The sequence below is a fragment of the Anopheles arabiensis genome, chromosome 2, assembly GCF_016920715.1.
Source record: "Anopheles arabiensis isolate DONGOLA chromosome 2, AaraD3, whole genome shotgun sequence".
Lineage (NCBI taxonomy): Eukaryota > Metazoa > Arthropoda > Insecta > Diptera > Culicidae > Anopheles > Anopheles arabiensis.
Window position 1 is genome coordinate 110368234 of NC_053517.1, and position 25994 is coordinate 110394227.

At 47.5% G+C, this 25994-nt stretch overlaps 5 protein-coding genes across 15 annotated transcripts; 3 read left to right on the plus strand and 2 right to left on the minus strand.

The window, feature by feature from the left end:
- The first annotated feature begins 80 nt into the window (after positions 1–80).
- On the plus strand, positions 81–879 carry LOC120893437. The gene is made up of 2 exons (XM_040295326.1): positions 81–385; positions 497–879. The coding sequence occupies exons 1-2, from the start codon at positions 261–263 to the stop codon at positions 678–680; spliced, it is 309 nt and encodes a 102-aa protein (XP_040151260.1). The 5' UTR covers positions 81–260; the 3' UTR covers positions 681–879.
- Positions 662–4825, plus strand: LOC120893431 (structure-specific endonuclease subunit SLX4). Its single transcript, XM_040295310.1, has 5 exons — positions 662–780; positions 916–2585; positions 2691–4390; positions 4462–4614; positions 4684–4825. The coding sequence occupies exons 1-5, from the start codon at positions 683–685 to the stop codon at positions 4783–4785; spliced, it is 3723 nt and encodes a 1240-aa protein (XP_040151244.1). The 5' UTR covers positions 662–682; the 3' UTR covers positions 4786–4825.
- LOC120893433 lies at positions 4740–25718 on the plus strand. 7 transcript variants are annotated; one of them, XM_040295315.1, is made up of 6 exons: positions 11391–11538; positions 16170–16362; positions 22469–22601; positions 23422–24263; positions 24326–24646; positions 24725–25718. In XM_040295315.1, the coding sequence occupies exons 2-6, from the start codon at positions 16325–16327 to the stop codon at positions 25098–25100; spliced, it is 1710 nt and encodes a 569-aa protein (XP_040151249.1). In that variant the 5' UTR covers positions 11391–11538; positions 16170–16324; the 3' UTR covers positions 25101–25718. The 7 variants fall into 7 exon arrangements, with proteins under 7 accessions (XP_040151253.1, XP_040151252.1, XP_040151249.1 ...); XM_040295314.1 differs by having other exon boundaries at positions 11391–11534; XM_040295313.1 differs by having other exon boundaries at positions 11391–11528.
- Positions 4823–5601, minus strand: LOC120893435 (Golgi-associated plant pathogenesis-related protein 1-like). Its single transcript, XM_040295320.1, has 3 exons — positions 5467–5601; positions 5292–5409; positions 4823–5218 (listed from the first exon to the last, which is right to left on the minus strand). Exons 1-3 carry the CDS (start codon positions 5556–5558, stop codon positions 4895–4897), a joined length of 534 nt encoding a protein of 177 aa, XP_040151254.1. The 5' UTR covers positions 5559–5601; the 3' UTR covers positions 4823–4894.
- Positions 5781–7331, minus strand: LOC120893436 (Golgi-associated plant pathogenesis-related protein 1-like). Of its 5 annotated transcripts, none has more exons than XM_040295325.1 (4): positions 7235–7331; positions 6431–6518; positions 6245–6362; positions 5781–6167 (listed from the first exon to the last, which is right to left on the minus strand). In XM_040295325.1, the coding sequence occupies exons 2-4, from the start codon at positions 6433–6435 to the stop codon at positions 5847–5849; spliced, it is 444 nt and encodes a 147-aa protein (XP_040151259.1). In that variant the 5' UTR covers positions 6436–6518; positions 7235–7331; the 3' UTR covers positions 5781–5846. The 5 variants fall into 5 exon arrangements, with proteins under 5 accessions (XP_040151259.1, XP_040151257.1, XP_040151255.1 ...); XM_040295323.1 differs by having other exon boundaries at positions 7199–7300; XM_040295321.1 differs by lacking the exon at positions 7235–7331 and adding an exon at positions 6981–7182.
- Positions 25719–25994: the final 276 nt, after the last annotated feature.

Consider the following 25994-nt stretch of genomic DNA (forward strand, 5'->3'; position numbering starts at 1 on the left):
ACGGATAGTGAGAATGACCGAGAAGCAGCGATAACGTCAAAACCCCTCGCCATGTTGTGCGGGAATCGTTTGTTTTCAATTAGCTGTCAAACGTCAAAATCATCGCCGTGCACGTCTGTTGCGTGAAATCCGCCAAATACAGGGCGCAGGGATATGTGTTTCGCAAGCGATTGTGTTTGTTATTAGGAATAATACTGTGTGTTTTTACCGATTTATCCCTCCCTCGGAAAAGGTGTATTTTCCTACGCGGGACAGGTGGAATGGGTGGTGTTGATACGACTCGCTGGAAACCTCGCCGTACGAAGGGTACCGTGATATACAAGACACGAAACCAGTTCGCTTGGGCGGTGATAGCGGCCGGCACCGCAATCTTTGCCACCTATTAGTAAGTAGAACTTTGATATCAGACGGAAATCGATACACACGACGCATCGGGCGTTGATTTTGGGGAATAATAAGTTATTGTTGATGGTTTTTGTTTTTTCTTTCCGCACAGCACTGTCGTGAGCTACGTTGGCGGTGATGGTCTGAAGGAGCGCCTGAGGCGGGACTTTTTCGAGAAGACTGAGGAGGAGGTGGACCGCCGGAATCTGATGCGGTTTAGCTTGGTCGCACCAAAGCGAGGCGACACGATACGGAAGCTGCTCGAGGAGGAGAAGGACGATCAGACGAAGAAGTAGAGATGAGCAAACGGTTACGGTTCGCGAAGCTAAGGCTTGGCAAGCCGATCGAACCGGGCGAGCCGGCACCGGTGGCGGTTCCAGCTGAGGCAAATGTTTGGTAATGTTCTGTTTTAGAGAATTTCGGGTAGTCGGCAAGGACCATCTGTATCTGTAGTTTGTAGCTAGTCAATAAAGTAAAGGTTACCAAGGAGTTTAACCGTTGTTTTCCCTTCTATCTTCTGCTTCTTTTCAGCGTGGATAGTACGGCGAATGGTAAAACATCGAAATATTTTGCCAAGCCAGGGACGGATGTATGTGCCGAAGAGGACACGTTCATAGTGATACACTCTGAAGAATCGGGAGAGGAGAATGAAGTCAGTCCGGAGCAAAGCTCACGCAGAAGAACACAAAACCCGCCCGAAGCGTGCCCGAACGATGGTCCCAAGCTGCCAAAGCTGCGAAAGAAAACGACCGAAGGAAATGCATTGATTAGTAACTTCTTGGCCTCACAGCCAAGTCAGAAAGCGGAAGGAGACGATGATTTTGAAGAGGCAAAAGTTGGATCACCGAAATTGCAGCCGAAGAAAACGAAAGTACAACGAGCCGTCGCCAAGAAGCCGGCCAAGGCTCCGAGGAGGCCCAAGAATCAGGCCGACATTAGGAAGGTGTTTAAAAAGTACCAAAACGACCATGAGGTACTGCAAAAGCTGCTCAAGGAACACAGCGCTGCTGAGCGAATCGATCCGGAGCAGTTGCAAATAGCGCTAGCTATGTCACGATCGCTGGCTGATCAGGAGTGTAGCATCCATCCAACGACGAGTGCATCATTTGACGGCGAAGAAGATCAAATGGCAAGCTCATCGGGAACGTCCGAAGAGCGGCGTATCGTGAGCATTCGCACGACTTTGGAGCAATTCGGGTTTCGGTGCAAAAACAGTTACACTGACTACGATTTGAACGTGATCTTCGGCAGTGGCAGTGTGACTAAGAACGTGAAAAAGATCAAGCATAAACGAGCGACCAATCTGCAGCCCAGGAGCAGGGAAGAGCTTGCAGCCTTTATCGATGGGCAGGCGAAGAAACTATTCCCCTTGGAAATGATGCAAAACGCTGTGGAACTAGCTACTCCGCTGGATTTGGAGTCATGCTTGACCAGTTTATTTTGGATCGCCCAGACCGAGCTTCCGAGCGAGCAGCTAATGGAAATGTACTATGTACCGGAGCTATTGGAGGTGAATCCTGCTCCGGTGGGGTGTATGCTAAAGGATTGGAGCAAAATCCCGGGCCGTGAGTGTACACCGGAACGAGAACTTGATGGATTGGCACGGCTTGGAGAAGCTGTGGAAGTGGAACGAGGGAATGAAGGTTTGACCGGAGACGCCGATGCGGTAGGAGAAACCAGCGCTCGCATGAGCTCTCCCGATTTGTTTGATGATTCTGAGATCGATAACAATTTGTCGGAACACAAAGAGAATCAATTAGCTTCGGAAGAGTCTACAGATAAAGCTGAATGTGAAAATGAAGCAAACAATGAACAACAAGAGGAGCAATCTCGAGGATCACTAAACGAAACAGGAAAAGCTCTCGATGATCATGAAGAATCACGTGCTTTTGAGAAAGCATCAGCCTCCGACAATGTGGAAGTTGTGGAAGAAAATTGTATAGAAGCCCCTAAAGGCAACAATAATGAGCAGGCCATGGAAAACGTAGCTTCCACATCGTGTGTTGCAGACCGTAGTGTGACAGAGCAGGAAGAGGTCATTGTTCTGGACGATAATTCGGAAGAGGAGGAAGATAAGTTTGTTACTGCACCGGAAATGTCCGAATGTCCACAGCCGGTCTTTCATCAAAGCTCGGAAAACATATTCGAAGATACCGACCCGAACCCGATGGTCAGCTTCGAAGCGTATTCGAGTGAAGAAGGTAATGGCGTTTGAGTGAATTAATGAAGTACTTTCTTGTTTTCTCCTTTGTTTGCGAAGATCAATTAATGTACAATAAAATTTTCCCTTTTGTTCTACTGTCTAGAGAAGATTTCTGCAGCCTCGCGAACAGCAGTGGGAACGGTTTCAGCAAACGGTGACATTGGACCGGTAGACCAAGTGCCCAACGCGGTGGTGCGAGAGGACGATGGAAAGTGCAATACACTCAACCGGGAAGGCGACTGCCATGAAAGTGAGCAGAAAAGGGAAGTTATTAGTTCTGTAAACAAAGCAGTGGAAAACAACATAAGCCCGCCCGCAAAGGAGCCGAGATTCTTGGCGGAAAAGGATCTATCGTTCACTCGACTGGCTATAAAAGCACGCCTAAGCGAGGTGAGCTCGGTGGAAACAGTAGAACTGTTAGATAGTGCTCCGAGCAATGGAAATCCGACACCAAATCTGGAAGCATTAGACATGGAAAGTGTGGTTGGGACACAATGTAGCCAACAGAACGATACGCAGGACGATGTACTGTACATTTCCGACGATGAGGTGAATTACTCTATCCGTGGGGAACCGTCACGGGTACGTGAAACGGAATCGGAACATGAAGAAGCAGAAGGATCTGATCCAGAGGAAGATCCAGATATGACGGTTGCATATACTGTTCCTGGGCCCACTGAACAATGTGAAAATAGGGAAAGTCATTTGTCTTTGAATTCTAACCGGCCGCCCTGTTTGGAAATGGAGCCAGAAATTTTGACCATTTCATCAACCGAAAACGACAGTGAACCTATCGTGGGGGAAGTGATTGGTGCCGAAAATACATTCGCTTATTTAGGCAATCTGGTGAAAGAGTTCAACTTACCTCCGCTAAAATCGCAGCAAAACGGAAGCGCGCTTGAAGCCTCAAAGTCCACATCAAGTATCTGTTCAATTCAATCCAACGGCAAAGAGTCTGATGATGGAAGCCAGCATTTACCCATTGAAATAGATGATGATAATGACGAAAAAGAGCGTCAGAGTGGAACAAATCGTGTAGTGCAGCAGGATGTATCGGTCATTAGAAACAACGTACCTGAAATATCCGATGAGCTAGAGAACTATCTGAACAACTACGAGGAACCCAACTTTGACGATCATGAAATAGAGGCCGAAATGATCGCATCCCAGTGCCCTCGGGTTGAGAGTGTCCCCGAAGTACGAATGCCATCTGCCAAAGCATTGAGCCGAGTCAGGTCCTGCACTCAGTTTGATTCCCCGAGGGTTGCTTCGCCCTTGAGACGAACTCCTTCGGAAGCGGTCCTTCTGTCCTCTTCAACTCCAAAAGAAAAGACGGCTCTCGAACAACAACAACAACAACCATGCGGCGGAGACAGATTCGAAAGCAAATTCAGCGACTTGAAAAAGGCTGTGATAGACGTGGGCCCGGTAGAGTATGTTATTAGTACGGTGAATGTTAGTCAGCAGCCGCCAGAATATGAGAGTATGTCAACGCCCGAAATCGAACGGGAACTGTTCAAGTACGGCTTGAAATCACTGCAACGACATAAAGCCGTTCGAGTCCTGAATTATTTGTTCGAAACGATGCATCCATACGTGGTGATAGAAGAAAAGAAAGAGAACGCAATCGTACAACTAGGCGAGCTGGAAAGTATTCCAACCGCCTCGCAAGGTGTCAGAAAGAAATGTAAGCCAATTGCACCTGCAGGCAGTTCAACTGTGCTGAAACGTCCTCGTAAATGCGCCTTCAAACTGGATACTACCACCACGGACTATTTTCTTCCCTCGAAACCACGGAAAAAGGTAAGCATTAGCTGTGTGGGCACGATTCTTCGCACGGTTTAACCACGCTCCCTTGTTGTCCCTACTTTCAGATGGCCTGGTGTGCGGTTCCGCTTCATATATCTTTCTTCAATCTAGTGTCGGAAAGTGAGGTCTTACAGCGGCAGATACTACGATATGAACCGATCAATCTAGATGACATTTACGCGATACTGAAGGATGGTGGTTTACGCTACGAAACAAATGTAAGATTGATTTATGACTGATTTAGAGGTATTTTCCTAAAAAGCGTATGTGGTTCTCTCTTTCCACAGGATCTGATCGCCTTTCTCGACAAATACTGCATCACCTTTCGAACGGCAGCTTCTAGTGGCGATCGTACGGCAAAAGTGAAACCGAAGCCTGACAGCAAATAAAGAAATTCGACGTGGAAGAAAGCGTCATACAAACAGGTGATATTGTAAGTTCAGTTGTATTGTAGCAGTTGAATATCGTACTTTTGTACTTCCTATTTACTTGTACACTTCACCGTGATGACACATGTTGGGCGTATTGGCCGTACACATTCCCGGGCGGGTCGTAGTTACACACCACAAACACACTCGTACCTTTGGCAGCAATGCCAACTCCCAGTTGCTCGGAGCCCTTCCACACGACCTGTGTGAAATGGCCCACGTTGGGGAAATTGCTTCCCGGATCGGCTGCCCCGAACGTGTAATTCTTCACTTCACTATACCACGAGTCAACGGCGTCCTTTCCTTCTATGTTGGCTCGTCCGAAGCAAGCGTACAGATTTTCACCATACTTATTCGACGAATGATGCTGCAGTTTGTTTTCTGCGGCTAGTTTCTGTCAATTACAGTCACAACAGGAGTCTATCACCGATTGAGTTCTAAACTTGGAGAATGCTTGTTGTACTTACATTTGCCCATTGTTGTGCAAATTCGCAGAGATTCTTATTTAACTGCAACGGCTCTGCGGAATGCTGTGCCCTTAGTTCGTTGTGGCGGTTAAGCACTTCGAGCTGGAACTGTGTGAAACTAGACGGGAGACATTATACAAACTTTGACAATCTTGCAAGAATATCTCCTACTTACTTCATACTGTTAGAATACTGACGATGAGTCGGCTTGCACAACTGATGTAGAGTACATGGCCAGTTATCAAAAGAACCCGTGTTTATATGCATGTACCGAGACCTCGCGCTTCAGGGGCACCGGTATCATAAAGGCAGGACTTAGCCTGGGAGTATCTGAACCATATAAATTGTGATATCGTTTCCGGTTGTCTTATCAACAAGCGACCTGTTATCACTGGGCCGATCAACAGGTGAAAGAGGGGAAATAGAGATAGAGTCGTATGGGCATTGTTTGATGGGTCCTACAGATTAGGGGTGAATCATGGACACTGATTTTTAGCTTGGCAGACTGAATCACTGGCTTTTATTTCCCATCGAACATCTGCTTCCGCCTGCGCCTTACGAACGGGTTACATTGGCCGGATACTCGTTGCCAAAGTTGCCCGGAGGATCGTAATTGCAGACGACGTACACATTCTTTCCCTGCACAGCAACACCGACGCCCAGTCTGCGCGACTTCTTCCACACCACCTGCGTGAAGTGGCCGACCTGCATGAAGTTTGACGGCTGAGCAGCGCCAAACCGGTAGTATTTGATCTCGTTGTACCACGAGTCAACTGGCTCCTGGGCAGTGACATTGGTTTTGCCGAAACACGCGTACAGGTTCTCGCCGTACTTGTTGTTGGTGCGATGCTGCATGACATTTCTGCTTGCCAGGTACTAGAACACAGGCCAGGAAAAAAAGGATGAGGATGAGGTAGGTGGAAAAGTATGTACAGAGGGTGTATACTACTTACGTTTGCCCACTGCTGAGCATACTGGCATAGGCCCGCGTCAAGCATTAATGGCTGTGCCGAATGTCTCGCTCGATACACATTGTGACGCTCGAGAACTTCGGTTTGGAACGTGGTGAAACTACACCGGGACGGGAGAAGTTAGTTAAATGGGAATGTTGCGTTGAGCTGAGCCTCGTCGATACCTACCTCATTGTTGGTACTGCTTGCTCTAGACTAGACTTTGGGTAATGCGATATGAGGATACTGCTTCTTTATATAGTGCACTGATACTGTTCTGTAGACAGATAAAAGTGTGTTGGGTTCATTAAATTCAAGTGTAAATTGCATAAACAATTCTGCGAAATCTTTGGCACTGATAATGTTTTGAATCATTTATCATACTCGTATCATTACAACTAATCCGTTGTTTGAAGGAAATCCCACACCCTTGTTGCACCAATAAATTAAATGGTTTCCAGGAATCTGTTTTGATGATAAAACTAAACGCTCTTTCATTTCTTTGCTACTTCTTTAACCTTTGACCCCATTTGGCTTGCTGCAAACGAAGGTTACACATTTGACAGTGACGATAAATTAAAAATCAATCAACAATTGCTGCACTCGTTGACTCGTGTTGGCTGCAATTGCAATTAATTGAAAAATGCTTTCAACTGTGCAAAAGGCGACAATATATTAACGATCATCTGTGACAACCACACAGAAAAAGGGCTGGATGGATAATGACCGCTACACTTACTCTCTCTCTATCTCTCTCTCTTTCTAGAATTGTGTCACTATCACTATTTGCGGCACATAAGCTACACCCGAACTATCTGCGGTTTTTTTGCAAACACTCCGATCCAAGTGACCACTGCCAACTGCCTTGGGCAGGAAGTAATGATAAATTGCATTGTATGTGTGCGTGTGCGTTTTTACACCAACACCATGCGACACGAGATTGCAATAGTGACTCACTGATAGTGACCCGATTTTTCAATTGGCTCCACTGACCAAGTGCTCAGTTTAGTTTCCTCCGTTGCATCAATTGGCAGAGTGCGCACTTCGCTCCCTGTGCCTTCTTCAGTGGAAAGTTCTTGCTCATTTCTTGGTTGCAAAGTGCCAGTTCTCCCGCCCGAGGGGCATCACATCTCGAAAGGGTCGAAAGAAATGGTGCAAACTAATAAAAGCGGGTGAGTTGTGTCTCATCGTTTAGTTTACATTACAGGTCATTATAGGAGAGATTAGATTAGACAGCAATCGATTGTATAGAATGTTGAGATAGAAATTGTTTATTTGAATTATGTAAATACTACCGCATGATCGACAGCACTGCATGGATGGATGGACAGTTGGTGCGCCATATTTGTGAGTGGATGTCCCGTTCGTGGATTTAAACTGCCCCGGTTCCCATGGTCCCATCTATTGCGATGATCATGACCCTGACCATGTGTGTACTTCCCCTGTTTTCTGTTGTGTGTAGTTCGGGTTACTAGATTGCTTTCCGTGTGGGGAGAGCCGGGTTGTGGCCAAAATTGAATGGCATCCGATGGTTCGTACATGGTTGTTGCCACACGTTGGTGGGTGTGCACTGGCCGTATATCTGTCAAGAGAGGCGCAAAAGATAAGTTTATGAAATTGTAAAGTATCATGAAAGGGAAAGGTCTACCGGGGACTAGAACCGCCCACCGCCCAGAAGCAGAGTTGGCAGCTTTTGGTCATCTGTTTACGATTCCGTAGATTGCTCGGGTCGGTTCCACACACTTTATAACCACATTTTACTGCCTTTTCGATAGGTTAAAGAGATGGGGTGTAACAATTGGCTGCAGAAGAGAATCGTTTAACGTGTTTTGCGAGAATGAGAGAATGTCCCATTGGTTGTAGCAAACAAAGGCCGATCGTTTCTTATCGCTTATGTAAATAAACACGGCAGTGCGTCGGGTAATTATCTTCCCGGTGCATTCGGTGCATCGGAAACGTAATTATCACTTTTTCCCGGAAATTGTGCATTGGAACGCACGATGCCAGTCACGCACGCATGCAATCGGGTGGTGGTCACACGAATCACGCACACTTTCCGGGAGACGTACACTGACCTTTCTCGCTTTGGGTGAATTGAATCGGATCGGACAACAATCGAGCACCACTGCCATGGTCGCACGTGACCGAACGATTTCGTCCCCTTGGATCGATCGATCGATATCAAAAGGGGATGGGTGGGTGACTGTGCTGGATTGTTTGGCTTGGGGCGGTGGTTGGCCACTTAAAGACGCTGTTACATTCAAGATCAAAACATTCCAAACAGTTTTGCTGCTCTATCGCTGGGCCACAGACCAACCAGTCTCAAGAGGCCAGCCGAGCTAATCGTTTGTTAATCACGAGCCGCATCAGCATATCGGAATCTGATGCTCGCTTCAAGTGGTTCAGGCTGGAGAGTGTTTGCTTGAACGGTGGAAAACCGAACCATCGAGCTCGCCTATTAATTGTGTGTGTTTGCCAAAGTGTTTGCAAGGTAATGGAGGGTTGAGTTTTGGAGAGAGTGCGCTTTAAGTGTGTGTGTGTGTGTTTTGGCTCGCTCAATTTGGTAAGTGATATGTGTCGAATATACATTTTATTGTGCAATTGTCTATAACCATGTTAATTAAGTGAAAGAGTTTATCAATGTAAACAGCAAAAAAAAATATCGCCAAACTGATTTAACAGCAAAATTGCAGCCGTTGTAACGTATGGTGCAACAAATGCAATAAACGCTTATTTGGCGACGTTGTTCGGGACCGTTGTTGCTGCCCTAAATGCTTATGCTCACCCCTTTTATACGGAAAAAAGGGAGCGAAATAAATACTTTTATTTGCACATACACCACACATTCGTTATGCAAATTCAGCAGTTGAGAGGCGTTTGGTTTTGTCGCTTTCCTAACACAAACACACACACACGAGTGGTGCAACGATGCAGAGACACGGTTCGATCGAACCTTTTCATATGCACCTTTCCTTTTGGCACCGGTTCAATCCGCGCAATTTATGCAGCTTCGAACAATGACCTGTCTTCGAAGCATAACAAAAACCACCAACCAAAGACTATCTGTTCTTTTTTGTGTGTGTATTTTTTGCTTGTTTGTTTGCCTTTTTTGCTCCCCCTTTGGGAAGGCATAAAGCTGTAACAAATGGGTGCCCGGGAAAACGCCACAGCGCCACCGTGTCCGGGATTCCGCAGCCAATAAACAACAGGCCGCGTGTGACAGGTTTTTGGCACCCTGTGCACATAACGCTCGATGTTGGTTTGGGCAGGACACGAAGGATGCGCAAGGTTTGCGGATACACTGAACCGCCGGTCACGTGCGTCGAAGGGAGATGGCAGCATCAATGCGGATGCGTAAAGTGGGCGCGCGTACTATAATGAGTTTGTAAAACCCTGATGGAAGGGAACAGTGTGTGTCTTTCTTTGTGTGTGTCTGTATTTGTGTTGGTGTGATGGTAGTGTTCATTCATATTCAATATAAATAAAGGATGAGTTGCAATGGTTAGCTGCCTGTCCCCGGCCTTAAGGACGTTTAACTGCGGAGGGGCATTTCATCGAGCAGCATGCAGCATACAGAAAATCGATACTGCACTATTGTACCTATGTAGAGGGATTTTGTATGGCGGGGCGAGGAAACAACCGATTCGTTCGAAGCAAAAGATAAACAAAGTCCGATGCATCGGATGTTTTACGCGGCACCAAGCGTCCGCTTTGAGGTTTCGCCCCCTGTTCGCTGCACATCACGTGCTACCGGCAAGGCGGCAAGGCGGGAGAACTGAAGCATAACTCTGCGCATTTGTTTGATGTAAACCAGTAACAACACCGGCAGGGGAAGGTAATTTATCCAGCCTTTTTTTATCTCTAAACAAACGGACGGTTGTGCGGCAAAAAAGGCGGCAAATTGAAAACAAACCGCCGCCTGCTGCTGCTGCTGCTGTTGCTGCTCCCGGGATGCGTTATCGGCGTGCTATGCGTAACCTTGATCTTAGTCGCCGGCCGGAGCGAGAGAGAGAGTTGAGCGCCCAAGAGAGCCGATATGAAGCCGCTGTGAGTGTCGCTGGGGGAGCCGGTGAGTGTGTGCGCTGGAGCTCACGCGCGTATCGCGTTGTAACCGGTGTACAGTGTGGCGTTCAACAACAGCTGTAAATATGAGGGTGGGTCCATCTAATGATGTAATGCTGATAAAATAATCTGTATCTGGTGATAAGCTTTCTTTTATGACAGTTATCAGCTTCTATGAGATTATAGTTATAACAGTGTTTTTGTAATTCGTGCAAACAACATTTGAAGGATCGCCTGCACGTCACCGTTTTGAGATTAAACAATCAACCTTAAGTTAACCCCGTATCATGTCAAACATTAATATTATTTAGTAAAATGGTAAGAATTAAGGGTGCAGTGCGCGTTAGCCAGTCTCGTAGTACAGTCGTTAACTCGCACGCTTTAAGAACATACTGGCCATGTATTCAAACTTCATACGTACCGAGCCCCCTTAAGGATTGTCTATCCTACTATCAACAAGTCACATATTTTGTCAAGTTTATTAGTGTCTTTGGCAAGTCTAACCGTGAGGCCAGACGAGGTGAAATGTATAGCAAAATCAACTATTTGACAGGCTTTAGCAAAGTTAAAGGGTTGGGGTAGATACAACATCTGCTCTCGAAAATCACTTAAAAAGAGCATCTTCTTAAGCGGAACATTTACAAATGGGAAGAAATGATGAACTATTGACTGAAAATTAATGAAATACTTGATATTGAAGATTTTGAATGGATTTAGTTGCGTTATTTGTTAGAATTGCACATCAGCTGGTTGTGTGATGCGTTATCTGACCGATATTTCACATGTCAAATAGTTCATAGTTCGCTGTATATTTCACCTCGTCTGGCCTTGCGGTAATCCAACAACGACTGTTGCGTCTATTAAGAACATGAAAAAGGTTTTTATTAATATTTAATAAACGTAACTATTTATAGCAATATACCCTTAGTCGGGAGCCTTTCAATGAAGCCGGTAGACCAATGAGGCTGAAAGAGAATGGCATTATATTCGTTCCACAAAACGCGTTTGCGCATGGTGCGCCCCACAGTGTATTCCGCAGCTCCAGCGTCGGGAGCTGGAGTGCCGGCCATGCATGCTCAACCGTTCTCATCAGTTCTCGTCGAGCGCTCGGTGTTTTCGGTTTCGTTGCAGCAAATGCGGCGTCCTGTGGTTCGGGTGTTTAGGGAAAAAGTAAATTTTCCACCGTAGGCGCGCGTGGACCGCTTTTCGCGTTAGCGTGCTTTGCGTAGGTGTATGTGAGTGTGTGTCCCTCCGACATTTTCACCCCAAAGCCGAAGCCTGGGAGTCGGGTACAGCGGCATTTGGCGTTGTTTTGCGTCCATCCGACGATGCTTGCAGTCGAAGGCAGTGCGTGTAAATAATGGATTTGTTGCGAGTTTGAACGTGGCCAAACATTGGTGGTGATGGTGGTGGCTGCCTCTAAATTATCGAAGTGAATCATCGTTCTATCGTTGGATGGGGCAGAAAGTGAAAAGAAGTGAAACAATTTTTGAAAAAACACGCACACCAACACGTGCTGTGTTGTTGTGATAGAAACATTTTAGCCAAACGGGGCATGTCGTTAAGTAAGGAAAGGAACGATTCGCGATTCGTGTGGATGCATTTGTCTGGCAATCGTTCGTTGGCGGCTGGGAGGTGGAAGTTAGAATGGAGATAGGGAGGAGGTTGCGTTAGAACACTCATGTGTATCATGTGGCGAGAAATTAGACCTCCCCCCTGTGCGAGGAAGTGTGTTTCCTTTCTAGCGTGTGTTAAGACAGCGGTGGAATAGTGTTTGTTTATACATCAACTTCGGGACGATGAAGGAATTCTCGAATCGCCGGAGGGCTGGAACGGTGCCGTAATAACCCCAACCAAGACAAGTTTCTGCAAATTTCTGCAGTTCTTCTCCCATTTTGCTTGGAGGCCTTCTTGACCTTTTCCGAAGGCGTCGTTAGTTGACGAAGGCGAGAAGCGGGCGGCTTATGAAATATGAACCGACCAGACGGGGAGTAATCGATCGCTTACTTACGCGCCAGGGAAAGTGTGTGGCGCGGGAAATTGTGGCTGGTCAAACGATCGATTGATTTGCTTCCGGTCAGCGGGAGGACGTTCTTTCCCCCATTAGTAGTCGGATTTAGCCCGACCGCTGTGTTGTAGCCACGGTCGCATCGTCGCAAGGTCAATCGGCTCATTACCTTTGCAGCACAAATACGGGAAAGGGCCACCAACAAACAACAGCCCCAAAGTAGCACCCCAAAACATTGACTATAACGACCCTTTAATTCTCGTCCCTCTCTTTCTCTCGTTCTGTCTTTCTGTATGCAAAACCTTCGCATACATTAGCGCACGTCGAAGGTTCGGCAGATGAAAGTCATGAAAATGTCACACAAACGGCGTTTGTGGACAGGCCGCAGGCGGACAAATATAACATAAATAATTGACAGATTGGAACTGCTGGAGAAGGATGAGATGAGTTTCAGTTTTGTTTTCTGAGGCCATTTTACGATTCATTGTGTTTTTGATCGAGCAAAAGGGGAAGGGTGTATGGAGGCAGGGAACAAACTATTGTGTGTTTGCGATAAACTGTGAAGCACAATGATTTCGTTGCCTTTCGGTCTCTGCACATTCATTTCAGTCTGAATGAATTTTTAATTCGTTTCGCGTCCGAATTCAAAACTGTTTGGGTTTGGGTGCTTCTCCCTCTTTACCCAGGGTGGCCTCACCCTCAACCATCTCAACCTCCCACAGCGCCCGTAACCTGTTGTGCTGTGGTTGGCTTTGATTTTGGACACGCGACATACTGCCGCTCCACTCAGCAGGCCAGGTCCAGTCCAGGTGTTAATAATAACCTGCTCGATGTGTGTGTATGTGCGTGCGTGTGTACGCGCGTACGCATCGCATACTTGGATCGTATGCCCATGCTAGGAGGCCTATTTTGGGGTGACGATTTGCGATGAACACTTTCCCGGAAGTAATGTGCGGCACTCGGTGGACTCCACATATTTATAAACGACTCCGTGGCGTGCGAAATAGAACCACGTTTGCCGTTTGATTAATTTGGTTGTCACATTGCAATGGGGGGGTTGAATGTATAGGAGGAGTACTGGAGCAAATTGGCTTTTTGGGGTAAGAGTTGGCTGCTAATCGGCCCACGCAAAACGCTTGTGGTTGATTTATTGGAAATCTATTTTGAAGCGTGGAGTTGGAAATTTTGGGAGGGAGCAAAAAAGTCCCCCTCTTCCCAACAACTGTCTCGCCGCAACAGAACAGAAGCCGGAAAAGTCATTTGGACAATTTTTGCTTCCCTTGTTCGGTGTGGAATGAGGCTCACGGAACCGCAAAAAAACCTTCTCAATCAATAATACCAAACCAAACCCCCAGCAGGAAGCGCAATTCCCGCTTAGCCTCCAAAATTGAAACCCTCGAGATTGTCGTTCGTCGTCTTCCTTTTTTTGCCGGTTCGTTCCCTCTGTCTCCCGGGGACGCCGGGACGATGTGCTAAATCACCCTTCGGAAATCCTTCTCAGCAATTGCTGTGTACAAACGCAGCCAAAATAGAAGGAGGGAGACAAGACAGACGTTCGGAGCCGTTGAAACTCTGCTTCCACGTCATCTTGTAGGTTTTCGTACGGTTGCCTTGGCGACGGAAGCGAAGGTACGGCCAAAGATGGCGGTTTGCCAACAGGGCGAAACGATGCTATCTTCAGCGCATTTTCCTTCGCTTTAATTTTATTCCACATCATCCTGCGGGCATGTCCTGTACGTGTGAGAGTGTGTGTGTGTGTGTGTGTGTGTGTGTGTGTGTGTGTGTGTGTGTAGGAGAGCACGTTGTCTGCTGCTGGAGTTAAGAAAAGCCTACAGAAAAGTGAAATTACCGGCATTGAGTGACTGTGTGTGTGTGTGGACGCGCGTTTCCTGTCTTGTACAGGCAACCGGAACGAAGCTAACGAACGGAAGAGTTTTTGCCTTCTAGGACGGAGGCCCAAAATTGGGTTTCCATCATATCCATCGCCGGTCATGTTTGGGTGAATATGAAACGTTCCACTCGAAGGCTGGGAGTTGAAAAGTTCCTGCTCTTTCCGTACGTCAACACGTCATGGCGCTGTGTGCATTCTTCAAAGTTTGAATATTTCATGAACTGATGGGACGTTGAAATCAAGCGAAATCGTACGAGCCGGATGACGTCAAATTCATTCTCCAGCGGAAAGTGCAAACTTTCTTTGAATGGCTGGAAAATTCTCATTACAACGCTTTGAATAGAACAACCGGCTTATAAGGAACCCGCGCTTCCTTCGATTTGACCTAGTTGTGATTGTTGTTTACAGAGTGCCTTTTGAAAACTGAGCGACAGAGCAGCCATTGAACGAAGCGTACTAGATTATTAAAACATCGAAATGATTCATCCGGTGGAAGTTCTCTTATCGTGCGCAATCACATACACACACACGCAAAAAGATACGCCGCCGAGATGAGAACAAATATCATGACGAGGGCGCGTGTAACCTGTGCCACAGCACAGGTTCCTCGGACACAGTAGTGCCTCGGCATCGAGATGATGGCGGTCGAGGGCTGTCTATCTGCATGCGAACCAATATTTGCAGTAGAGATTGAATTGAACAAACACACACACATAGACACAGTGTGGGGAAGATGTTAGAAAACAGAGAAGAGCAGAGAAGTTATTTGCATGGCTGCTTTAAAGAAATGGCCACACACACTCGCTGTCGAACCGTAAAGTCTCTCCATTCCACCGGGGAATTAACACCGCCGCCTGCCAAGAGTGGATGATGATCAGCAGATGATAATAAATATGTTAATATTTGAGAACATAAAAACAGTGCGCAGCGCAGCGCCGTGACACTTCTTCTGCCTTCTGCCTCGGTGTCAACAGCCGGAATGTAACCGGAATCACTCCTCGGGGTGGTTGGGTTGGGTGGGTTTGCTGGCGAGTGCTTACTGATTTATGCTCTGGAAGGCTCCGAAGCTTTGCCGTTTGCGCGTTTGCCGGTTAATTGATCGCATCGGTCGCTGAGGGAAGGGTTGAGCGACGATTTGGGAGTTCATCTCGCCAATGTTTCTGTTTCATTTTATGGTTCGTGAAATTTTAATGCTTAACCTCGCCTTCGCCACTTCAGGAGGGAAGCAGTGTCACGCTCTCCGAGCTACTTACCGAGTCAACCCACACACCCTTTGCAAGCGACAAATTGCTTTGGACGTCCGAGTCGAATGTCGCTTTTGTTTAATCTCTCCCCCAAAAAAAAAAGCTGAGCTCTGGAAGCGTTACAATTTCAAGATTACGTTGCAAGAAGTCTTGGGACATTCCCCTGCAAACTGTTTGTGCAACAGTGCAGCGTTTTGTTTAAACAGACGTTCAAGCGTTGTTGTTGTGGCTTGACGATGGCGTCTCGAAGTCGTCGCCCTGGGGATTCGCACCCCACCCCCCCCCCCTACTATGGGGTGGGTTTGTGGTGCGCTTAATGGTGGTATACGCGACCGCATCGCTTATCGCACCACAATCGGCGATCATCGTGATCAATGCAATCGATCTCTCGAGCCCTCGAGTTGGTGTCGGCCGTGTGATTTCAGCTGCGTCAGCTCTGTACCAAGTCACCATACAATGGGGTTGACTTGAAGTACGGTCTCCTCCCGCAGCTCACCTGAATGAAGGGGGAGTGGGAGGAATAGGGGGCCTTTGCGAATGCCGCAAAACAGGTTGTTAAAAACACGTGCTCGGAATTGCAAGTTTAGGGACGATCGTTCGGTATCGTACATTCCCTTCCCTTCCTGTGCCGTGAGTTGTGAAAGAAATCGTGACCGTTTGCCCAGACAAATGCATCTCATCGTTGTTTCTCCCCACACACACACACACACACACACAAACAAGACCATATGGATAGGAAGAACCGAGTGGCAGTGGAAGTACAAATTTTAGTGAAAACGGTGACTATCGTAAACAAAGAACGGTGTTGGTGGTGAAGTACAGATCGCGTGTGTTTTGCTGCGTCTACGGATACGGGCGGAAATTGCCTTCCGGGCAGGATGGAGGTGTGCTGCTTAAAAATGGCATCCAGATGCAGGTAAATATACGGCAAAACGGACGCAACCCAACCCGGAGAAGTTGTGTGAAATGTAGAAGGTGTTCGCGATGATGTTAACTTACTCGCTACTTGCCTGCACAGGAATAGAAATGTGTGAAACACTGCCACCTAGTGTCTTTACTCCCCTCTAACGATTCCAGCTGGATAAATAAGTGAAGACAAATACACACACACACACACCCCTCGGAGCACTGGGTGGGGAGCTATAAGCTCAAAATTATCTGCAAACGTTACGAGAACACTGCAGTAAACGTGGCAGCGGACGTAAACAGACCCTGTCCGAGGGGGAGGCAGCAGAATTACAATTTTGGGACAAATTTTGGATGTCCAAGGGCATAAAAGATTACAATTGTAGGGGAGCGCGTGGACCATAAACATGGACGTTTTTGTGGGGGGAGAATGAGCAAGAGCATCTGGTACTTGTTTTTGCAAATACAGACACATTGTAAAAATATAGTTTTAACAGTCAGGAAGCGAGACGAGAACGATCATTTACGCGCGTGTCATCATCATCATCATGTTGATCTAGCGCCAGTTTTGGAACGGAGTAATGAAAATGAAACCCCTCCGCCCAGTAGCACAATGGCCCAGTTTCGTGCTTGTCGATACGATCGGGCGACATTGTGGAGCGAGAGACGCCCGCGAGGGCACATCGCTGAAAACCCCTATTCAGACAGACAGTGCGTTCTATTCTTCTGGCACAAACGCTTTTCCCCTCACTCCGATGATCACTATCACGATTTACGGTGGCAGCCACATGCAGCAGCAGATGATCGGTTGCGATCGGTCGCGTAAGTGCATCATGCGCGCGCCATACTGTCCTGCTGCGTACGCGTCATCTGGTAAAAGGGGCGGTAGCAGATGAGCAATTTATCACATCACAATTAGTGCGGGTTTGCAGTTCGGGAGGTGGAATTGGGGTGAGTTGCACAAAACCATGCTGCCATTCAAGCGTAAGGGGAGGAAGCTGCGCACTTGGTGGCGTACAATAATTCATCCATTGCCGGAGAGGTGCAATTACGCGCGATGGGAAAAAAAGCTAGTCGATGGGGGAAGGGAGGGAAGCTATTATTATTATTTAGTCGCCATTATTAGTCAATCGAACGACGACGTGGCCATTGTAAAGGGATGGTGGGGGTCAATTGGGGAGGTTTTTGTTGTTGTTGTTGAGAGGAAAAGATTTTTCATTTCCGCTCGTTATGCACAAAATAATAGACCACGGGATGATAGTTGGCTGAAGGTTTCGGACGATCCCACGGGGGTGCAGATAATGCTGGAATGATCGCAACAAATGGCATTGGGTTTGTTGAGGATGCTGCTGCAGTATAATAGACCGAGCGCCAATGTTTGTCAAATGGCAATATTTAGATTGGTCTCTACAGAGCGTCCCATAAAGATGAAGTATTTGCACTGTTTTTTGGCTTTTAAAGTGCGCGAGAAAACAAGCTAATTGGTTTTAGTGCACGGGCGTTTTTTGCAACAATTGAGACATAAATTTTGAGCGAAGAACCCTACTGCCGGGGCTGGGAAAGATTCGCTAATGTGCGAACTGTTTCCGTGTGTTGGATGGGAAAGTAAAGTTTGCCACCTTCCGTCAATGGTGTTAATTCGGATGCGCCACGAGTTGCGCCGTTTTCCACGGTGAACGGTTGGACGGAATTTATCGCTTTCGCGGACATTATTGAATCATGACAGCTTGGAGTGGCGGGGGGAGGTCAATTAATAAACCTCTTCATTACATCAATCTTTATAAAGCGACGCCGAACGTTTTGTTACGTCCGATACAGTCGATTGATAACGTCAGCCCAGGCGACCGTGGTGCCGTGACCAGGAAAGCTCATTTATCAAAAGCTGTTTCAATCGTTCGTTGCGCTTCGTTGTGAACGAGAACGAGACGATCGTCAGAAAATGACACGAAACCAAAGTAAACAGCAATACAAAAAACAAAAACAGTTGCAAGAAAATCGTCTGTACTGCAAACGACATCATCGCCATGCTATGTTTGATGGTGGTTGGAACGTGATAAAGTGTGCAAAGAACGCTAACAGACGCGGGTCGCTCGAAGGCTCACGAAGGAAACGAGCAATTCATTACTTCCCCCACCCCCCCCCCCTCTCCCCCAAAAAAAGAGGCAAAAGAAACACAAAAATAATGGAGGAATGTGGGCCGGTATTTCGCCAACATTGTCATCGGTTACTGTGTTTGTGTTGACAGACACGGGAGCTCCCGCAAGACGGACGGCAGCAAACATCGGATGTGCCTGTCAGGCTCCGTTTGGGGGTAAGGATGTTGTTTGTGTATCTTTTGTTACAGCAGGCCATGCTGTTTTGTCATTGGCAGTGTGTCCTTTATTATTACCCTATCGCAGTAATAATGTGGGCCCCAAATATCAATTGACAAGCTTTCCGTGTGCAATCGTTTGGCTCGAGTCGTTAAAAAGCGAAGCGATTCATAACAGCTTGGGTTGTGTTTATTTAATGGGAAGTGCTAAAACTGGTCACTTTGAGGGGGTTGCGATGCGGGTGAGAATGCCAGCTTGTAGTTTTTGACGTCTTGATTTCGTGTTTCCTAGCCCAGCCTGTCCATTTGGTGCGGAAATGTTTCGTGTACTCTCTCACGCTACGCTAACGGTGGGAAAATCTCACCGCTCGTAGTAGCATTTTCACGACCCCTTCCCCCCCTCCCACTCATCACTTTACCTTGCACTGTGCTTTGCGGTAATGGCAAAGTACAAAGTGTGACCTTGACATTCGTAGACCACCAGCCTAGATGAAGGGTGTAGTGTGTACCATGTTACCGTGCCGTCCATCATCACGAATGCATGCGGGTTGTTGTCATGGAAAGGTTGTTTAACTGGCTGCTCGCTTGGCCCCTATTCCTCATCACAGTAAGCACAGGCACGGTGGTGTGGAGTGAGAATTACCTGGAAAATGGTAATATGTTCGGAATGGAGAAGTTTGGGTTGAGATAAACATCGTATGTAAAACGTGGTTTAAAGTTGAACGATACGATACACCAGGCCCTGTGGCTTCCGGTGATGCATATTTGCATTTTCAATTTCCACCATTGCCCCTTTTGATGCATTCTGTGAGGGTGACATTGTGAGTGCATTGTGAGGACGCCGCAATACATCACCAAACAAAACAAAACAAAACAAAAACATAACTCAAAACACAGTTAGAAGCAGCGTTTTAGATTACGATTGTTATTTCTGTTCAACATGCACGGCCTGGGACAACGGTGACGGTGTGCAACGTGTGCCACTAATGGGGTTGAAAAGGTGAAAAGAACCGCAATTAAAACTTGGTTTTTGCGCCGCGCTAGCTCCGTTTGTGTGTGTGTGTGTGGGGAGGAGCAAGTGCAAGATGACGTTATTTTTGGTTTTGTTAATTTTAATTACGTTCCACGGAACTTGGTAGAAGCTGAATCCACATTATGGGAGCATTTTATTGGCAGTAGTTGTATGTATTTCGGCAACTGAGAGTAATGTTTGGTACGCTTTATCTTATCGGTGAGTTGTGCTGCTTTTTCAGTACGATAAGAACACTCTTAGCTCGGTCCTCAGCTTCAAATGGAGAATGCAGGTTCCAAGGGCGGTGCAAACACACGAAGCAATGCTTATCTTCGATTGATAAGAATTTAATTGTACCAAAAAAGGTACTTCAATTTTCGGTCTAAAGCATCGAAATTGAACGTCATCCTTGACGCAGCCGGAACTTTGAGAAAGGCAAACAACGAGTGTGTCATGCTGGGGGAGACGAATGAACTTTATTCTCTAATCAACAGACTCTGGCACCCTTCTGCTTTCTTCAACGACTGTTGACCTCACTGTCTGGGTGCTTATCGTGCTTGCACGTCTTGTTTTATAGGTGTTAAATGAAGTGTGTCCGACTGCTTGTCGGATTATATCATCTCCGTGGTGTGTGTGTGTGTGGATTGTCGGAAGGAAGCCATATCAGCAGCGACGGAAGCATAGACCCAGACGAGTGATACACGTTAGCTTCCTCTCTTACGACCTATGTGTGTATCGGATGCCATGTTTGGAGTGGCCACTTACTTCTGCTAATCTACTGTGTGCCCTGCCGGACAGCTGACATTCACACACGGTAATCGAATTCAATCGCGATCCAATATCGCCTCGCAACCAATTGGTGCATGCTGTCTCCACTGTGCACCTTCTCCCTCCACTCTTGCGAACCAGATATGCCCCCAGAAACCCTTTGGAAACCCGTCCATCGATGCAGCGCGCCCTTCTTTCTCACACACACGCGCGCCCGGTGGTGCAAAACGTGCAATCGATTAACATGTGCATATGATTTGCACTGGTGGACATTTCCTAAAGTAAACAACCGATCAACCGATTTCGCACCATGTTGGCCGAGCCCGAGCCGATCGAGGTAGGCCGAGCGGTATCGGTGAGTGCGAAAGCGATACCATTGCACTCGCGCACTGTCGCATAAAAGGGCATCGTCGTCGCGCGAGTGCGTTGCGCACGGTGGCAGTATGCAGTTGCGTATGAATATTTAACCTCAATGTATGATGTATTAATTATGGTGCTGTTACAATTATGAGATTAATTATCGCTGGTAAAGGGGTGGGGGGAGGGAGGGTCGTTGCCAGCGGACGAAGTGCATCTTGCCAGCCTTTGTCAACGCGTTTGGTTTCTATAGTTCTCTCTTATCTCTTTCACCTAAAACGGGGTGGCAGCTCAGCCGCCAATACAAGCACGTTCTACTCGCAACGCAACGGGGCTGTGGTGGAATGTATCGATCGATAAATATTAACGAAGCCCTTTTCCAAACTTCCCCACGGTCGTTTGCCCTTGCCGCGATAGCCATAGCGTTTGGGTATAGGTCCGAACAGCACCTTTCCGTTCGAAAAGATTGAATCGTCAGTTGGGTGAGAAAACGGCGACCGCCGCCAGACAAGACACAGGACCGTCCGTGTGGCCGGTGTGGCTGCTTGTGTTTCATGTGAACATCCACAGCAGCAGCACCGTTTCGTGAGTGTGCTTTCGGTGCTGGGGGAAGTTTTACATCGCGATGAGAGCATTTGTTTGCTAATTAGTGTAAGTAAATTTGTAAACGTTCAGCCGACAACGACAAGTTTGTTAAGAAGAAGAAGAAGAAACACGTGAACGAACGGTCGCCTTTGGTGGGGATTGGTACAGCAAAACGAACGGGAAGAAGTTAATTGTGATTCATGGTGCTGGGTCACGAAGAAGCCGATGGTGAAGGTGTTAAATGTCTCGAACGTGTGGAGGTTTTGTGCGTGATGTGCTAAGAAGTGGAGTTATGCGATTTCAGCGTTTGATCCGCTTGATGCGATGGCTAGAACCAAAGTGATCTAATGGCTGTATTCACAAAGCATTATCAAACATTTTAAAAGTCACATTTTACACTTGTTTGTTGGTTGGAAATCCATCGCAATCTCATGTAATGTAAAGCGCAAACATCCCTGGGAACATCCGTTCATTGACATTCTGCCGTTCATTGGAATACATTTACGGAGGCGCTACGTCACGTCAATATCCTTTTTACCCTCTTGCACACATACCCAACACCAACGAATGGCAGCAAAACCTGTGGTTTAGACTTCATTGAGAATGTAAACATGATTTCACGCGGCCCTTTTTATGCTGCATGCGGATGAGGCACAGTGTCACGTCTTCTTGAGGGAAAACCCCCATCTGGCATCTGACTCGCTGAGCTGGGAAAACTGATTTGAGCCTTTTTCCCTACCGTTCAGATCAGTGTGTGCCTTCGTCCAGCACGGTTCGTGGTGTGGAGTTGAATTCTGAAAAGCTTTGCTAAGGTTTGATTGTAATCAAAGGCGAAGGGTTCCATCCATCCATCGTGCGGTTTTGCAGTGACTTTAAGAAGATGTGGCGAACGCCCGGATTGTGCAAGTAAATCCGTTGGAGGGCATTTGTTTGATTTTTCATCCGTGAAATATTGTACTGTTCTTCTCCTTTCCTTCCTTCATTTTTTTGTTTGCTTAATCAACGTTCCAAGTGAACCGAAAATAGCGAAAGATTTTAATAATGTTTCCCGCCTCCCAACATTCCTCTCTTTTTCACAAACAGACCGACGCGACCCATCAAGGACATAACGCAGCTCTCCTCGGCCGGCTCGTCGCACGACTGCGGTGCCCTGTCGCGGGTCGTAATGGTCAGAAAAACGGATCAGCGCGTCATCAATCACAAGGGCAGCCAGAAGGTAGGTAAGGGTAGCAAAAGGGTCGGTGGGTCGCATCCGGCGCAAAAAGCGCCCGTGTGCAGCGTAGCGTTTATTTTGTTCTCCTTTCTCCAGGCTCGTTCGTTCTTTCGTGCCCTGGCGGAGAGGCATTAGTATAGAAGAATATTGCGGCATTTCCTTTTTCCGGTTGAATGTGTGTGCCGGCACGACGTATGAACGGAAGCGACTCTTTTGCACACGTATGCTTTTTTTGCACACAAAACGTGGTGTCTTGGGCGGGCATAATAATAATGTGCTCATGAATGGTCCATATTGGAACTTGCTCACAGAAGAACCATACGTTCTGATGGGTTTTTATTGAATTACACATTTTCTTGTAGGAGAAAAGGTCGTATGCATAAAACGCCTCATGAAACTTTAATGTGTGTAGAAGGAAATTGTACAAGGATTTGTGCTGCTTTTACAGGAACAATAAATAAGCTTATAAATTGGGATGGCCTACTGAGCATCAGCTGGCAGCTTTTAATGGCTTTCTTGTGGTTCCACAACTCCAAATTTCAAAATTGGTTCGCAACACCAAGTAGGCGAACGAAAGCTCTCCTTTGACACTGAAGGGTTTATGCTTCAGTCCAAACAATCAAACTGAATGAGCAGCACAGTAAATGTCGCCACCGTTTTATGGGCCTTTGATTTGGGACGATAAATTTTCACTTATCCCTTTTTCCATGCGCTGGTGGGTAGCGTGACGGAAACAAGTTTGAGCTTTTCTTCTACTAACGTTTGTTTTCTCTCTCTCTCTCTCTCTCTCTCTCTCTCTCTCTTTTTCCCTCTTTCTCTATAGGATCCACTGTGTGAGGTCATTACGATGGAAACAATACAGACGTACAAGGGTCACAAACCGGACCGGACGGTAGTGTTTAGGGAGAAGTTTGATCTCACCGGCAACGACATGTCACGGTCGCTTTCGACCGGCAAACTGTCCGTCGGTTCGCCCCGTCTCTCGATATCGCCGCTGCGCACGATCCTGACGACGAGTGCCGAGCTGGAGAAGAGCCGTGCCGCGGCAAGTGATCGAAACAACAACAGCACCACCCCTAGCAAGACGCCGACGAGCGAAAGCAAACGAGTGAATGGGCAGACTGCGGTTGGTTCGCTTCGGCCAAAGTCGCTCGACCGGGGCAACAACAATGCGAGCCCGCTGTTACGCCACTCCAAGAGTCCTTCCAAGAGTCCATCGATCGGGAGTTTGAGGCCTGCGGGCGGTGGCGGATCGCAATCGTCGCTCCGAGGCAGCACCCCCTCACTGTACACCGACTTTGAGCGGGAGTGTCTGAAGGCACACAACGAGTACCGGACACGGCACGGGGTGCTTCCGCTGAAGCTGAGCAAGCGACTGTGCCGTTACGCGGAGGAGTGGGCCAAGGTGATTGCGGCGCGTGGTGTGCTGGTGCACCGGAGCAACTCGGCGTACGGGGAGAACATCTTCTGCTCGTGGAGCTCCTCCAGCACGGGAAGCAGTGCGAGCAGTGTGTGCGTGAGTGGACGGGAACCGGTCGAGAACTGGTACAGCGAGATCGATCTGCACGTATTTGGGAAGGAACCGGCGACGCTAAAGACGGGCCATTTCACGCAGGTCGTGTGGAAGGATAGCCGCGAGTTGGGCGTTGGTGTGGCACGCAATCGGTAAGGATTTGGCTTTTCGCTATTGGAATGAGGCATATTGACCTTTTCTTTTTTTTTTGCAGTTCTGGTCAAGTGTTTGTGGTAGCAAACTATGATCCACCGGGAAATTACATCGGCAGCTTTGCCAAGAACGTTCCACCAGTGGGAGGGTTTGAAATTCCGAAGATTATCGTTGACAAACCGTCCGCCCTGAAGCAGACGTCGGTGGATGAATCGACCGGAAAGACGACCACCTCCTCCCTGCGCCGACCTGGCACGGAAAAGCCCGAAAAGCATGTGCGCATTGTGGACGAAAATGATCCGGATCAGTTCGATGAGTTTGCGGTGGCCATGTTGAAGCATCACAACGAGTACCGGAAACGGCACGGGGCAGCCGATTTAATGTAAGTGGCTTTAGGGTTTGTTTTGGTTCTGCTGAAGAGTGTTGTTTAAAACGTTGCACCTTCTTTGATTTGTTTTAGCCTCCACAAAGAGCTGGTTCGCGATGCGCAACAGTGGGCCGAAATTTTGGCCCGGGACGACCGGTTCACCTACCGGCAGAACTCCAAGTACGGCGAGAATCTCTACTGCCTGTGGTCGTCGGACAGGAACGCGCGGCCCAGTGCGCGCGACGTTTGCCGGTCCTGGTACGAGGAGGTGAAACAGTACGCCTTCACGGTGGAGCCGCGGGCCGCCATCAAGGGCGGCCAGTTCACGCAGATGGTGTGGAAGGGCACGAAGGAGCTGGGCGTCGGGATGGGTCAAACGCGCAGCGGCAAGGTGATTGTCGTCTGTACGTACTATCCGCGCGGGAACGTGCTGGGACAGTTTCTGGGGAATGTGAGCAGGGCGCGCTAAAAGGGGAAGGGAATGTATGGGGCTTTAAGGATAACTGGGGGGAAACAGACAGTACCTTTTCATCAAACACACGCGATAATCAGGGGAGAAGCCTTAATCCGAGTAGGGAAAAACACACGTACACGCACATTTGCGTCCGCGCGAGCAGTCCGGTTACCATTTACTAAACTAAACGACCCAGATATTTAGCACCCGTATTGCGATGAGGGAAGTGCAGTTATTGAGAAGCTATTTTAAAGCCTCAAATCACCTTTTTATATACGTACACATAGGCAAGCTTTCATGCAGAGCGCAAACGGACGACGGAGAGGCGCTTGCAAAACAAAACCGCACAAATTTAACAAATGCATCAATCCAAACGTGTTACCAGTTTCATGCGGCACATTTTACAGTATGCGCTTATTCACACACAAACAAACAAAAAGCATCCACGGGAGCTTATTTATTCGACATATGTATTCGCGTTGTTTTACTTACACCGCCCGATACCGTGGCTGATACCGATACCGTGCAATAAGGCGCATATGTCTATATGTCCTGTACCTGTAAAAAACAGTTTGTACCATTTTGTCTCAAGTTTCATCCAATAAAATACACCAATTAATTCACACAAACACACACATCAAAGTAGCCGTGGGGTTCGTGTCTTGCCGCAGCGCTCAAGTCTTTCCACCGATGTTTCTTTCCGCCGTACAGTACCGCCTAAATGTATGCAACCCTGCACAACGCACCGGTGTATATTTTAATCAAATCTTTATTTTTGAATCGATCAAGAGTTTAATAAATGTGTGTTTTTTTATGTTTTCTGCCTTGCCTGAAAGGCAGGTTTGCTGCTATCCTTCCTCCTCGCTCGCTACGTCCTATTTATCTCTCTCTCTCTCTCATTACCTCTCT

Bases quoted from the DNA above. Each gene is read 5' to 3' on its own strand.
- LOC120893431 (XM_040295310.1), top strand. From the start codon at position 683: ATGAGCAAACGGTTACGGTTCGCGAAGCTAAGGCTTGGCAAGCCGATC. The intron at 781-915 runs GTAATGTTCTGT...GCTTCTTTTCAG, and splicing joins CCAGCTGAGGCAAATGTTTG to CGTGGATAGTACGGCGAATG. The intron at 2,586-2,690 runs GTAATGGCGTTT...TCTACTGTCTAG, and splicing joins AGCGTATTCGAGTGAAGAAG to AGAAGATTTCTGCAGCCTCG.
- LOC120893435 (XM_040295320.1), bottom strand. From the start codon at position 5,558: ATGCATATAAACACGGGTTCTTTTGATAACTGGCCATGTACTCTACAT. The intron at 5,410-5,466 runs GTAAGTAGGAGA...TCTCCCGTCTAG, and splicing joins CAGTATTCTAACAGTATGAA to TTTCACACAGTTCCAGCTCG. The intron at 5,219-5,291 runs GTAAGTACAACA...TGTAATTGACAG, and splicing joins TTGCACAACAATGGGCAAAT to AAACTAGCCGCAGAAAACAA.
- LOC120893437 (XM_040295326.1), top strand. From the start codon at position 261: ATGGGTGGTGTTGATACGACTCGCTGGAAACCTCGCCGTACGAAGGGT. The intron at 386-496 runs GTAAGTAGAACT...CTTTCCGCACAG, and splicing joins GCAATCTTTGCCACCTATTA to CACTGTCGTGAGCTACGTTG.
- LOC120893433 (XM_040295315.1), top strand. From the start codon at position 16,325: ATGGAGGTGTGCTGCTTAAAAATGGCATCCAGATGCAG. The intron at 22,602-23,421 runs GTAGGTAAGGGT...CTTTCTCTATAG, and splicing joins ATCACAAGGGCAGCCAGAAG to GATCCACTGTGTGAGGTCAT. The intron at 24,647-24,724 runs GTAAGTGGCTTT...GATTTGTTTTAG, and splicing joins CACGGGGCAGCCGATTTAAT to CCTCCACAAAGAGCTGGTTC.
- LOC120893436 (XM_040295325.1), bottom strand. The intron at 6,168-6,244 runs GTAAGTAGTATA...CCTGTGTTCTAG, and splicing joins ATGCTCAGCAGTGGGCAAAC to TACCTGGCAAGCAGAAATGT.